This window comes from Marmota monax, unplaced genomic scaffold (genome assembly GCF_021218885.2).
Source record: "Marmota monax isolate L192 unplaced genomic scaffold, Marmota_monax_Labrador192_F-V1.1 WCK01_AAM20220418_F8-fsc00038, whole genome shotgun sequence".
Taxonomy (NCBI): Eukaryota; Metazoa; Chordata; class Mammalia; order Rodentia; family Sciuridae; genus Marmota; species Marmota monax.
The window spans coordinates 5,731,154-5,744,964 of record NW_026692498.1 but is presented as its reverse complement, the minus strand read 5'-3'; the positions used below and the strand labels follow the sequence as shown (position 1 = coordinate 5,744,964).

Here is a 13,811-nt window from a genome sequence, read left to right as displayed (position 1 = left end):
CAGAGACAAAATACCCGAAAGGCACGCCCTCAGTGACCCACCTCCTCCAGCCACACCCTACCTGCCAGCAGTTATCACCAGGTTAATCCATACCAGTGGATTATTAAGCCGTCAATTAGACTAAGACTGTCATAACCTAATCATTTTACCTCTGACCATGCGACATCACATTTCCAAACCATAATACTAATAAATTGATTATTGATTTTCAGGAATACAACTTACTGTTAGCATTGAAAAATTCAAATTACTTTTGAAAGAAAATTTGGTTGAAATAGATTTCCATATTCAGTTTGTGCCTGTTACCTACTGAGATGCTCAGTCCAGTTAGGGTTAGCAACTATGGGAAGCCAGTAATTTCTCTTAAGTCTGCCTAAAATCACTGTATGAAAAGCACCTGGATTAGAAGCTCAGAGCACACCAGTAAGTCAGTTGGAATTATTAGTGATGTGGGAGGAGATTGGTGGCTAATTTACTTAATGTTCAAGTGACCTTGCCTTTGGAGTTTCACCTATAGCAGAGATTATTACGGCATACTGATCTCCAGTCTTATTGTGAGAATTGGTTATGTTTATTTTAAGGCACTTAATGGGATAGATCTTAGAAGTTTACATTAATTTAGGGAAATAGGAAAAAACTTCCCCTTATCCTTGACAGTGTTAAAACTGACACAGTGTTTACATTGTCACTGATTTCCCTGGTTGGAATGGTCAAAAAGAAATTAGAAATTCAGACATATTTTTTTATTATCTTTAAGAAATAGGAATGGCTTGACTGGAGCAGGAGGCTTCCTTATATCCTTACACTCTGTGTACTTAAAATTGCAAATCTTGTATGTAGGGGAAAATAAAAGCGTGTGAAAAGATAGGATGGGGAAACTTTGTGCTAGTGTGTTAAAAATTTTGAGATAATAGCACAATTGTTTCCTTTTTTTTTGGTAGGCCTAGGAAAGGGTGAGGTTTGAAAATATGACAGGATTATTTTGTTGTTAAAAAGTGCAAATGAGTGCTTTCTAAAAGTGACTGTTTTGGAAACAAAACTACACTTATTATAGTTTTGTATTGTACCCTTATTCTATGAGATACTTGGAACCCATCTCTGGAACTTCTTTTCAGTCATATATAGAAAACAAGGCAAGGGAAGAACTGGATGATGTCTTTAAGTAAATGATCAAACACCTCCATGTAAGAAACACATCATTGAATGCCTCTAATAGAAATGCACCTAAATATTTTGAATAATGATGGTATTTTTAGAGTAAGTGAAAGTTAGCTAAAGTTGAGTCTTTTGGACTTTGAACTGTGATTTATGGCAACCAAAGTACCAAGGAAGGCTTTTACCAAATATGGAAAAGATATCCTTGGAGTGTTTCTACCTAAAAGTGATAAATTGAATTTTGTAGTCCTCTGGCACATAATAAATTTACTTTCCTTTAATTTTTACTTTTATGGCTTAATTCTGCCCTTTCAGACTTTTTCATTTCTTATTAATTTATTTATTTACTTATTTATTTATTCGTTCATTTGTTTATTTATGGAAGGTGATCACCATTTCATACCTTTAAAATAATTATCTGGCTGGATGGGGTGGCGCACACCTGTAATCCCAAGTGGTTCAGGAGGCTGAGGCAGGAGGATTGTGTGTTCAAAACCAGCCTCAGCCCTCGTTTTTCTTTTTATTATTATTATTATTATTTTTAGTTGTAGATGGACACAATATCTTTATTTATTTTTATGTGGTGCGAGGATGGAACCCAGAGCCTGACACATGCTAGGCATAATGGTAGCCCCCTTTTTCTTTTTGCTACTTGAGATTAAACCCAGGGGTGCTTAACCACTGGGCTATATCCCCAGTCCTTTTTATTTTTTATTTTGAGACAAGATTTTGCTAGGTTGCTAAGGCTGGCTTTGAACTTAAGATCCTCCTGCCTTAGCTTTCCAAGTGGCTGGGACTACAGGTGTGTGCCACCGCGCCCGCCTATGGATGTAAATTTCTCCACACACCAATACTTGTTATTGCCCAAATTTTGGTGGTAGCTATCCTGGCAAGTATGTAGTATCTCATTATGGTTTTGATTTGCAACTCTGTAATGATTAATGATATTGAGCAGCTTTTTAGGTGTTTTCCTTGAAGATGTATTATCTTTTAATACTAATAATCATCTGCTGTTTAGCACGCTGTTGTTTAGATTATCTCGGATAAAAGAGTTTGTGATCTATTCAGATATTTTAGTCTATTCTTGAGGTTGTTTCACAAAGATAATCTTAGGTATACCTCTCCTCTATGAAAATAATTATATTTTGTATCTTCACTTGAATGTCTATAAAGATCGTTTATTTCCACTTTGATAAGCCATGGTAGACAAATAAAATATTTAGGAGATCCTATTTGGTTGTTTTCACTGTGAATGTAAATATCTAGGCTTAAAGAGTTAGCAGAGGTAAAATTCACAGGTAGGGAACCCAGTGGCTCATTAAAACTTTGTTATATTCTGTGTATTCTGAGAACATCAGCTGATCTTGAGTTGAGAGAAGAGATTTATAAGACAGGGAAAACCAATGCTTGATAAGCAACTGAGGTTAAAAGTCGCACTCTATACATGTAGGAAACACCGTGGCTGCTTGTAGATGGGCCTAAAAAAGTGCACGATTTTATCCTTATGTCCCTTCTTTCCCAGCGTGGTACCATGAGACGACGCTATGAAGATGATGGCATTTCAGATGATGAAATTGAAGGGAAACGAACTTTTGACTTGGAAGAGAAACTCCACACCAATAAATATAATGCCAATTTTGTTACTTTTATGGAGGGAAAAGGTCAGTATCAATTTGATTCAGAGCTGTAACCCCTTGATGTAGGAAGGCATAGAATCTGAGAACTTGATGTAGGAAGGCATAGAATCTGAGTTTAACATCCTGAACCTGAAATATTACCTATTGATGCTATGTATTTATTTTCTTTCTTTTATATAGTGCCACTTGTATGCATCCTCTGTCCCATTTTTATACTCTTGAGTTGTTCTCTGATATATTAGAAGTAGTCTTTTATTGGGATAGGAGTATTTTTGGAATTTCTAAAGGCTTTTTCCTCCTCCCATCCCTTGGATTGTGTTTAATTAAAAATAGTACAATAGGGATGGGATTGTGGCTCAGCGGTAGAGCGCTTGCCTAGCAGGCGTGAGGCACTGGGTTTGATTCCTGGTACCACATAAAAATAAAAAAACAAATACAAGAAAGGTATTGTGTCCATCCACAAGTAAAAAATAAGAAGTTTTAAAAAGTAGTGCAATAAAACTTCTTTTATGTATATAACCACATCACTGAAGCCAAGGAATTCCACATGTGTCATGTAGCTTTGATTCTTAACAAACTGACAAGAATGTTAAATGCATATCATTTTTTGGCTAAGAGACAGGGTGATGATAATTCCTACTTAGGATTTATGAGACAACTCTGTTGCTTAAGTTCTGAACTTCCTGTGGAGATACAAATTTAGCAAACTTCTCAAGCCTGGCTTCTCAGGGTGTTTTCCCTACTTCTGAAGAGATGCTTCTTAGTAACAAGTGTTTATTTATTAACAGAGTACAACTGTATGCGCAAAATAATAGATCTATACCTTACTACTTAGATCCTTTTATCTTTCTAACTGTACTTACTTGTTTTTCTAATAATGTTTTTTCTGCGATGACAGATTTTAATGTAGAGTATATCCAGCGGGGTGGCTTGAGAGACCCTCTGATTTTCAAAAATTCTGATGGACTTGGAATAAAGTAAGTATTCTGGGTCTGGCTGGATATGATTATGAAATGGCCTTTCCTCAGGGCTATAGGCAATGGCAGTATTGAGAACCCAGAACATTAGGTAATTGAAAATAATTTCTCACTTATTTAAAAAAAGTACATGTTTTTGTTATACAAATGATTCATGTTATAGGTAAATGAAAAAGTATAGATGAGCTAAAAAGAAATTTAAATCTCTTGAAGTATACCATTCTTAAATAATCATTGCTCATTTGTTGGATATTTTTCTGTGTAAGAATGTAAATACATAATCATTTATAAAGTTAGGCATGGTGATGCATGCCTGTAATCCCAGTGATTGAGGCAGTAGGACTGCAAGCTCAAGGCCAGCCTCAGCAATTTAGTGAGACCCTGTTGCTGGGATGTGGCTCAGTGGTAGAGTTCCTCTGGGGTCAATCCCCATGGAGGGAACCATAATAAGTAATTTTTTTATGTCCTAAAGATTGATGTGTCTGATTGGGGAGTTCTCAGTACTTTAAGAAAATCTCAAATTGACTAGAGAAGTTGTATTTTCCATTTATACTTACTAGTGTTTGTTTCATAGGATGCCAGATCCAGACTTCACTGTGAATGATGTCAAAATGTGTGTTGGTAAGTATCAAGCTTTTGGCCTCTGAGTCTTTGAGACAGAGTCCTGAATCTTTGAGCTTAAAGTCATGGGAATATTGAAATATTTACTTGATTAGAAACTACTTGAGTTATAAAAGTTTTCTCTTTTGATACTCATTAGGCATAGAACCTTTGAATCTTGATCCTTTTCCTACCTACCATCTTTATTCTCACTCTCCCTAAAGAGACTGTTTTTCAGGGCATCATACCCAGGAACTCAAAACTTGTACCTTTGAGCCAAGAAACAAGCTATATTGATATCTGTGATTCTTTATCCTTATCCTTAAAGTAGTAGATACATTCTTGTCTAATACTTGAAATTTTGTGAACTGAGAAGTAGATACGTTAAAATTTCTCCTCAGTGATTTAATTAAAGCCAGTCCTTAATTTGATTTATATTTTATTGCATTTAAAAGGCTGGGGATATAGCCCAGTTGGTAGAGTGCTTGCCTAGCAGGAACAAGGCCCTGGATTCAATTCCCAGCACCACCAAAAAAAAAAAAAAAGATCCAAAAAATTTAGGAAAAGAAAGCAAATTTTTACAATCTAATTAAAGAAGAAAACTTCCCGGAGTCATTAAAGGTTCAGCTTAGTTTTCTACAGACAACTGGTTTATTGTGGCCCAAAGATACTTCAGTGATCCTAGTAGTTCAGGAATGGTAATTTTTCCATACATGATAAGACAGTAAAGTGACATAAAGTCTTCTAGAAATGTTTTCAACAAGATACGAGGCAAAAGGAGTTTTCGGGGGCTGTTTTCTTTTAACCCTTCAACTCTTACACTTTGTCCATTGAACTGAAACTCCAGTGCCATTCTTTGCTTTGGAAAGTAAGTATTGCAGTACTATCTCATGGCCGCTTGAGGGCTCTTGTTAGACTGCTGAATAAAAACTCCTCTGTTATCTAAGATAGAGTGAAAGTCATATCCTAGGTAGAGAAGGTTCTCTGATCCCTATATTACTCATCCTTTCACTGTTTGTGTGTGAAATTCTAGCCACTTGCCTTTCACCATGTATCCAAGTATCTAACAGCTCCTGGAGTGTAGTAGTAAGTGCTCAGGAAATCTATTGAATAATTAAAATGCATAGCTTTCTTTCAGGAGGACTTAGATAACCTGCTTGAATACTTACAAATCCATCATTTCACTTCTTTTCTTTCTTTTTTTTTTTTTAACTTTCATTTTTTTTAGGTATAGATGGACACAACACAATGCCCTCATTTTTATATGGTGCTGAGGATTGAACCCGGGTCCCGCCCATGCTAGGCGAGTGCTCCACCGCTGAGCCACAATCCCACCCCCTCACTTCTTTTCTTGATGAATGTACAGGACAGTAATTTCCTGGACCCATGAGGTAGTTGATAACCACAGCTTTTTTCTATTGGTTAGACATTATTAGTTTAAATAATAAGGTAGGACATCAACAAAGGTAATTGTGGACTACAGATGACATCATGAGAACTATTTGTGTTAACTTGTTAGAAATACAGACTCCAGGGGCTGTGGCTGTGGCTCAGTGGTAGAATGCTTGCCTCATACAGGTGAGGCATTGGGTTCGATCCTCAGCACCACTTTAAAGAAAGAGAGAGAGAGAGAAAGAAATTGTGTTCATTTTCAACTAAAAAAGTATTTAAAAAAAATACAGACTCCAAGAGGAGATTCTGGGATGGTGGTAAGAACTTTGCTTCCCGCCCAGACAGTAATTGTACTGGCAGAATTTGTCCACTATAACTCTTTTGGAGCTGCAGTTCATTGAAGGCTTGCAACATCCAGAATAAGACTTGGATGGTAATACATAGTAAATTTTGAGTTGTAGCACAGTAGCAGCCACCCCCTCCATCCTGCCAACCAAGCCCATGGGAAGTCAAGCAACAGTTTGCAGGAGGCAGGATGAGCAAAAAGGGTCCTTCAAAATATTGGAGAATCTGTGCTGTGATCACTTGATGGCTGCTTCTGATCACAGAGGTACAAAGAGTTAGGTGGCCATTGTTGATTGCAACCCCCTTCCCCCCTACCCAAATGATTTCTAGGAGATTTAAAAGGCCCATTCCTTTTACCACCCTCTTTCCTCTCTCCCTCCCTTTTTTCTTTACCCCGCTGGGAGCTTGACATTACAGACTATGATAGTCAAAGGCAACTGAATGTATGGGGAAAATTAGAAACTAACTATACAAGCCCAAGGAAAGGTGTAGGCTCAAAAAAGACCTTTTGTTTACACTTCAGGTTGATCCTTGCCACAAAGACAGCCTACAATAATCAGAAGCCCCAAAACAATAACAATATTTATAGCAAAACCTGGGAAGGGAAAAAATCTGATTTCAAGAGTTACACATTATTAGATTTATGTGTTCAGTTTTCAGTAGCCGATTAAAAAGTGTACAAAGAAACAGGAAATTATGATGAACTCAAAGGAAAAAAGTAAATCAACAGAAATTGTCCTTGAGAAAAACCTGATCTAGTAGAGAACAACTTTAAAACAAATATCTTAAAACATGCTGAAATAACTAAAGGGAAATACAGAAAATTAGGAAAAATGATGTACAAATTACATGGAAACATAAGCAAAGAGATAGAAAACCAAAAAAAAAGGGTTTTGAACCTAAAAAGTACAAAAATTTACTAAAGAGATTGAAAGGCATATTTGAACAAACAGAAGAAAGAAAAAGTGAACTGAAAGGTAGGACAATGGAAATTGGGTCTGAGGAACAAAAGACTGAAGGAAAGTACAGAGTCTACCACGGTTTGAATGTTTGTCTCCTCCAAAACTCATGTTGACATTTAATTGCCTTTCTAACAGTTTTAAGAGATGATTATTTTGTGAATGCTCCACTCTCATGCTGCCCTTAAAAAAAAATGAAAAAAAAAAAAAAACAAAACTGAGTTTGGTTCCTTCTTGTTCTGTTTTATCCTCTTCCCTTTTGCTAGGTTTAAAACAGCAAAAAGACCTTTATCGTGTGCTGGCACCTTGATGTTGGTCCTACTGACTCCAGGAACTATGAGCCAATAAATTCCTATTCATTATAAATTACCCCTTCTCAGGTGTTCTGTTAAAAGCAGCACAAAACAAACCAAGAGCCCAAGAGGACACCTTCAGGGAGTACCAAAAGGAGGAGAGAGAGAAGGGGACAGAAAATATTTGAAGAAATAATGGCAGAAAATTTCCCAAATTTTATGAAAGTCATCCAAAAAAAAGTTCAAGAGCTCAATGAACTCCAGATAAACTCTGAGACCCTCATGAAGACACATAAATAGACTTTTCAAAAGCCAAAGTCAGAGTCTTGCAAGCATCAGAAAAATGACTCATCACATACAGGGAGTCTCAATAAGATTATAAGCAGTTTCTCAGGGGAATTGAAAGGACTATACAATAATTTGAAGCCATGTAGAGAAATAAAGATCCCAGTAAAGATAAATACATGGACAGTTATATAAGCTAGTATTATTGTAACAATGGTTTGTTTATTACTCTGTGTGTGGGGTGGGGGGTAGGTAGGGGTGTGTGTGCTGGGGATTGAACCGAGGGGCACTTACTGAACCCCAGCCTTTTTTATTTTTTCTTTTTGTGACAAGTTCTTGATAAATTGCTTAGGGCCTTGCTACTTTTCTGAGGCTGGCCTTGAACTTTAAAATCATCCTGCTTCAGCCACCCAAATTGCTGGAATTATGGGTATGTTACACCACGCCCAGTTCCTTGTTTTCTACATGATTGAAGACTTATGTTTATTTATTTATTTATATTGCAATGCTGGGGATTGAACCTAAGACCATGCACATGCTAGGCAAATGCTTTACCATTGAACTTCATCTCTAGTCCTTTTTTTTATTTTTTATTTAAATCCTGTAAAGTCATTCTGGTCTTGTGATCCTCCTACCTCAGAGAGCTCCCAGGTATCCTGGAAACATTGTAGGCCACTGTACCCCAGTTTAGGACTGTTTTAAAACAACAGTTATTAGTCTAAAAATTAGTATTTTTGAAACTTTAGATGTGACTCCAAATTTTTATTTTCTATGTAATTTAAGAGATGATGCATTTTAAAGAATTATTAGTTTATGTTCAGAGGCACACATATAAGGATGTGATTTTGTGACATCAAAACTCAAAGGGAGGGCTGGGGTTGTAATGCTTAGTGGTAGAGTGCTTGCCTAGCATGTGTAAGGCACTGGGTTTGATTCTCAGCACCACATATAAATAAAGTAAAGGTCCATTCACAACATTAAAAAAAAAAAAAAAAGAAAACCAGAAGGATAGGAATGGTTTGTTAAAGGAACATAGTTTTTGTATGTTATTTAAGCAGTTTGATATTCAAAATAGAAAGCTTAACTATTGGATGTTAGATGTAAATTCCCTGATAACCAAAAAGAAATGAGAAAGAAATTTATATATTTAATTACAGAATCAACTAAACACAAAGGCAATGGTAAATCAGGTATAACACTTGTCCTAGCATGTGTGAGTCCCTGGGTTTGATCCCCAGACCACTAAATAAATAAATAAGTGTATGTGTCTATATGTATACACTGACTGAAGTGAAGGGAGAAATATGAAATACACAGTTCTATGCAATAACGTTTGAAGACTTCAGTAGCCTTTCTCAATAATGGATAGAACAACCAGACAGGAAAGAGGACTTAACAGAAGAAATGAATTAGACTTAACAGGTGTATATAGAATACTAAACAACAATAGCATACATATTCTGAAGTATTACATGGGACATTTCCAAGATAGATCATATGTTAGACAACAAATTAAGTTTCAGTAAATTTTTAAAGAAATATCAAAGTATCTTTTCCAACCACAATGGTACAAAGGTAGGAATAAGTAACAAAACTAGAATGTTCACAGAATTAACCAATATATCCTTAAACAACCGGTGGAACAAAGAAGAAATCACAAGGGAAATTAGAAAAATATGTATAGGCTAATGAACGCAAAAACAAAGCTTACAGAATGCGGTGAATGGAATTTATAGTTATAAAGATTTAAACATTAGGGGGCTGGGGATGTGGCTCAAGCAGTAGCGTGCTCACCTGGCATGCGTGCTGCCCGGGTTCGATCCTCAGCACCACATACAAACAAAGATGTTGTGCCTGCCGAAAACTAAAAAATAAAAGATTAAAATTCTCTCTCTCAAAAAAATAAATAAATAAATAAAAATAAAAAAATAAAGATTTAAACATTAGGGCTGGAGATATAGCTCTGTTGGTAGAGTGCTTGCCTCACATGCACAAGGCCCTGGGTTCAATCCCCAGCATCCCCCCCCCCAAAAGAAAAAAAAAAAAAACATTAAAAAGAAGGGAAATCCTAACTAAAAACCTAACATTACAACCTAAGGAATAGAAAATGAAGACCACAAAGATTAGAGCAGAAATAAATGAAACAGAGAATAGAAAAACAACAGAAAATCAGTGAAACCAAAAGTTAGTTCTTTGAGAAAGTTAACAAAATTGACAAAACTTCAGCTAGATGGACCGAGGTAGAGGAAAGATTAAATTACTAAAGTAAAAAATGAAAGTGAGGACATTACTATCAATTCTACAGAAATTAGAAAAATTATGTGAGAATACTATTCATATTTGTTCACCAACAAATTGGATAAATTGACAAATTCCTGGAAACACAGAACCTAACCAGACTAAATCAGGAAGAAATGGAAAATAGAATGGCTATATAATTGGTTAAAAAGATTAAATCAGTATTCAAAAATCTCCCGGCAAAGAAAAGCTTGGATCTGATGGCTTCACTGGTGAATTCTACTAAACACTTGAACCATCTTTCTCAAACATTTTCAAAGAATTGAAGAGAGAGCACTTTTTAACTCATTCTGTGAAGTAATGCTACTTCACAGAATGATACCACAAAGACAATATAAGAAAATAAAAACTACAGACCAAAATCCCTTATGAGCATTGTTTAGAAATCTTAAACACAATATCAGCAAACTGAATACAGCATATGAAAAAGATCACAGACCATGAACCAAGTTGCATTTACTCTTGGAAAGCAAAGATGGTTCAACAACATAAAAATCAATCAGTGGGCACCACATTAGCAGAATGAAGGAAGGAAAACACAATCCCCTCAACTGATGGAGAAAATACATTATTTGACACAATTCAACACCTTTTTCTTTTTTTTTTTTTAAGATTTATTTTTTAGTTGTAGTTGGACACAATACCTTTATTTATTTTTATTTATTTTTATGTGGTGCTGAGGATCGAACCCAGGGCCTCGCAATGCTAGGTGAGCCACAACCCCAGCACCTCAACACCATTTTCATGATTAAAAAAAAAAAAAAAAAAATTCAGCACATTGGAAACAGAAGGAAACTACCTCAACGTAATAAAACCATCTATGAAAAAGCTGCCCAGTTGTGAAAGACTAAATGCTTTTGCTCTAAGATGAGGGATAAGGATGCCTACTTCTGTCACTTCAACATGGTACTGGGAATTCTAAATAGCGTACAGGCAAAAAAAAGGAAATAAAAGGCATCTAAATTGGAAAGTAAAATGACCTGTTCACAAATTGAAAATAGAATTACCAGGGCTGGGGATGTGGCTCAAGCGGTAGTGCGCTCGCTTGGCATGCGTGCGGCCTGGGTTCGATCCTCAGCACCACATACAAACAATGATGTTGTGTCTGCCAAAAACTGAAAAATAAATATTAAAATTCTCTCTCTTCTCTCTCTCTCTCTCTCTCAAAAAAAAAAAAAATAGAATTACCATATGATGTTATAGTAGAAAACTAAATTTAGATGGCCCCAAAACCTGTTAGAAATAAAGGAATTTGTCAAAGTAACAAGATACAAAGTACATAATGTTCAGTTGCATTTCTGTACACCAACAACGAACAATCTGAGAAGGAAATTTTGGAAACGATTCCATTTACAATAGTGTCAAAAAACACTTTTGTTAAGATTTGTATAATGAAAACTAAAACACTGAAGAAATGAATGAAGACATAAAATGGAAACGTGCCTCATGTTCACAAGTTGGAAGACTTAGTTTTTTTTGTTGTTGTTGGGTTTTGATTTTGTGTGTGTGTGTTTGTTTTGGTTTTGTAGTATTTTTCAGTGCTATAGCTCAAACCCTGGGCCTCTTACATGCTAGACAAGTGCTGTACCACTTAGCTATACCCCCAATTCCAAAATACTTAATAATATTGATGTCACTACTCAATAAGATGTCAAAACTGGATGCTGGAGTTGTGGCTCAGTGGTAGAGCACTTGCCTAGCATATATGAGGTACTGAGTTTGATTCTCAGCACCACATATAAACAAACGAATAAAATCCACCAACATCTTAAAAAAATAAGATCCATCAACATCTTAAAAAAAAAAGGAACAAGGACTGGGGTGGTGGCTCAGTGGTAGTTTGCCTAGCATGTGTGGGGCACTGGGTTCAATCCTCAGCACCACATAAAAATGAAATAAAGATATTGTGTCCATCTACAACTAAAAACTTAATATTTTTTAAAAAGGAACAAGATGGGGACATTTAAAAGACATCACTATACTTATTATTTTTAAAAAAAAGTCAAAACTGCCCAGAGTGATCTACAAAATGATGTAATCCGTATCAAAATTCTAGATGTTATTTTACAGAAATAGAAAATTCCTAAAATTCATATGGAATCTCCAGGGGCCAAGAAAAACCCAAACATTCTTGAAAAAGAGCAAAGCTGGAGGAAATACATTTCCTGGGTTCAAAACAATGCAAAGCTACGGTAATCAAAAAACTTAATACTAGTAAAAAGATTGACCCACAGAACAGTGGACTAGAATAGAGAGGCTAGGAATAAACCTTCACATATATGGTCAAACTAGGGTAACTTTTCTTCTACAAATCATGCTGGGAAACCTGCCTGTCTACATGCAAAATAATGATGTTGGACTCCTACCTAACATCATATATAAAAATTAATTCAAAATGGATCAGAGACCTAAATTTAAAACTTCAAATTGTAGAACTCTTACTAGAAAACATGGCACCCAGGGACCCAAAAGAGTGAGGCAGGAAAATTACAAGTTCCAGGTCAGCCTTGGCAATTTAGATGATTACAAAATTTAAAAAAAAAAATTAAAATGGCTGGGGATGTAGCTCAGTGATAGAGCACTCCTAGGTTCAACCTTAATACCTAGGGGGAAAAAAAAGAAAACAAAAAACCTAGGGCAAGGCTTCATAATGTTAGATTTGGCAGTGGTTTCTTAGCTATGACTCCAGACAGAGAGGTAATAAAAGTGTAGATATATTGGACTAATTTAAAAATTTTGAAATTTGTACATCAAAAAATATAAACAGGGCTGGGGATGTGGCTCAAGCAGTAGCGCACTCGCCTGGCATGCGTGCGGCCTGGGTTCGATCCTCAGCACCACATACAAACAAAGATGTTGTGTCCGCCGAAAACTAAAAAATAAATATTAAAAAATAAATAAATAAATAAACAACTTAAGGAATGGGAGAAAATATTTGTAAATCATATATCTAATAAGGAGTTAATATCTAGAGTATATATAGAAATAAGACTCAACGATTTAAAAAATGGATTCAGAAAAGGGCAAAGGAATTGAACAGGTATTTCTTCAAAGGAGATGCACGGATTGCCAATAAACAAAAAGATGCTGGACATTACTGATCATTAGGGAAATAGAAATCAAGACTACAGTGAGGGCCTAGGGATATAGTTCAGTGGTAGAGTACTGCTTAGCATACAGAAAGCCCTGGGTTGGATTCCTAGCACTGCAAAAACAAAACAAAGCAAATCCGCTACAATTAAAAATTAAACAAACAGGAAATTAACAAGTGTTGGTGAGGGAAGGATATGGAGAAATTGGATCCCCTGTGTGTTGTTGGTGGGAATATAAGCTAGGACTGCCACTGTGGAAGATAGTATGTTCCACAAAAATATCGACAGCAGAACTATCCCCAGAAAATCCCCTTTTGAATATGTACCCCAAAGGAAGAAAGCAGGATCTCACTGTGTTTGTAGCATTATTACTACTGTTACTATTACTAAAATTTTAATACTGGGAATTGAAATGAGGGTCATTCTGAGCTACATCCCTATCCCTTTTCATGTTTGTGATTCTCCTGTTTTGGCCTCCTAAATAGCTGAATTTACAAAGGGTAATGAACCATACCCAGCTCATAGCAGCCTTTTTTTTTTTTTTTTTTTGTACCAGGGATTGAACCCAGGGCCACTTAAGCACTGAGCCACATCCCCAGCCCTTTTTAAATATTTTTATTTAGAGACAGGGTCTCACTGAGTTGCTTAGGGCCTCGATAAATTGCTGAAGCTGACTTTGAATTTGAGATCCTCCTGTCTCAGCTTCCTGAGCCACTGGAATTGCAGGCATGCACCACCCCACCTGGCTCATAGAAGCATTATTGACAATAACTGAAAC

At 36.0% G+C, this 13,811-nt stretch overlaps 1 protein-coding gene across 3 annotated transcripts in view; it reads left to right on the top strand.

The window, feature by feature from the left end:
* Positions 1-13,811, top strand: part of Kdm2a (lysine demethylase 2A) — a 115,022-nt gene that overhangs the window by 57,339 nt on the left and 43,872 nt on the right. For all 3 annotated transcript variants that reach the window (XM_046445113.2, XM_046445114.2, XM_046445115.2), the window contains 3 exons: positions 2,678-2,816; positions 3,691-3,769; positions 4,344-4,390. In XM_046445113.2, coding sequence (XP_046301069.1) covers positions 2,678-2,816; positions 3,691-3,769; positions 4,344-4,390 — 265 coding nt within the window. The remainder of the gene's footprint in view (positions 1-2,677; positions 2,817-3,690; positions 3,770-4,343; positions 4,391-13,811) is intronic.